Genomic DNA, 1,224 nt, shown 5'->3' on the forward strand with positions numbered 1-1,224 from the left:
GTGTGTGTGTGTGTGTGTGTGTGTGTGTGTGTGTGTGTGTGTGTGTGTGTGCACATGCTTGTGTGTGTGTGCGCGTCTACAATAGTAAGTGGTGTGTACAAAATGAGTTACTTGTCGCCATCCACGATGGAGATGTCAGCCAAAAGTCAACACATCAAAATTATGGGTTTTCAACTGATGCCTTTTTCTTCAAGTTTGATATGTCTTTTATCATTTCTTGTGATAAATTGCTTAACCCTATCCGTACGCCCTGGGGTCATTTTGTATCCCTGCTGGGGTTGTAATCTTCACATTTTAGAATTCTTCTAGTACGAAGATCTCTGAATCTTTCTGTATTTCTCAAAAAATCATTTTGACAGACTGCTATGCAAGCATACGGATCGGATTAACAAGTAAATTTCCTCTTTTGGAAAGTGGTGGCACAGTTCCCCACGTCGTATGGATATGATAGTAAAACCTGACGTACGGCTAAGAAAAATATCCCTCTGGGATAATAAAGTGTTATCTTATCTTATCTTATTGTGTTGCAAGTGCTGTAAAACTCTACTCGAACTAAAAACCCAATCTATAAAATTGAAGTATCTATCTATGTCCAAAGGACTTAATGTAAAGAAATAACATGTCTGTATAATCCCGTCTCACAATTACATAAATTTTTTTTTCAATACACAGTATAAGTCAGTGTTTTAAAGTTTTAGTAAAATATTTAACGGCACTTGCAACACAATAAGGTCATATAAGTGCTGAAGATGAAAGGTGTTACAAGAGAGTAACAAACACAAAAAAGGAGGAGAGATCAGTTTTAGTTTTAGTAGAGGTTTTACGGCGCTCGCAACCGCATTAGGTCATATGAGCGCCAGAAGATTAGAGGTGTTACAAGAGAGTAACAAACATAAATGAGAAGAAGGGGAGATCAAGACGATAGATGTTTGATAGGAAAGAAGGATCAAACTACACCAGAGCACCCGCAACCACCCACACTGTATAAGTCAGGTTGGGTTTTTTTTTCTACCCTTCCACAGTCTGTTTTCCCAGCTTTGCAAAAGACACTCACGATTGGTGGAACAAATACGACAGTCGGCCATGGACAGTCAGGCGAACGAACACACTGATGAACGCGCGGATGCTGAGCAGCAAGATAATGTGAGTGTGTGTGTGTGGGATTTAATGAGGGCCGATGGGGGTTGTTCTTTGTTGTTGAAAAATGGTTTTTGTGTGTGTGTG

At 39.6% G+C, this 1,224-nt stretch overlaps 1 protein-coding gene across 1 annotated transcript in view; it reads left to right on the plus strand.

Moving 5' to 3' along the window:
• Positions 1-1,224, plus strand: part of LOC101846175 (dymeclin) — a gene marked incomplete at its 5' end in the record, with an annotated part of 21,766 nt that overhangs the window by 13,903 nt on the left and 6,639 nt on the right. The window contains 1 exon segment of the mRNA XM_013089601.2: positions 1,023-1,143. Coding sequence (XP_012945055.1) covers positions 1,023-1,143 — 121 coding nt within the window.

Source organism: Aplysia californica, unplaced genomic scaffold (assembly GCF_000002075.1).
Source record: "Aplysia californica isolate F4 #8 unplaced genomic scaffold, AplCal3.0 scaffold00996, whole genome shotgun sequence".
In the NCBI taxonomy this organism is placed as follows: Eukaryota; Metazoa; Mollusca; class Gastropoda; order Aplysiida; family Aplysiidae; genus Aplysia; species Aplysia californica.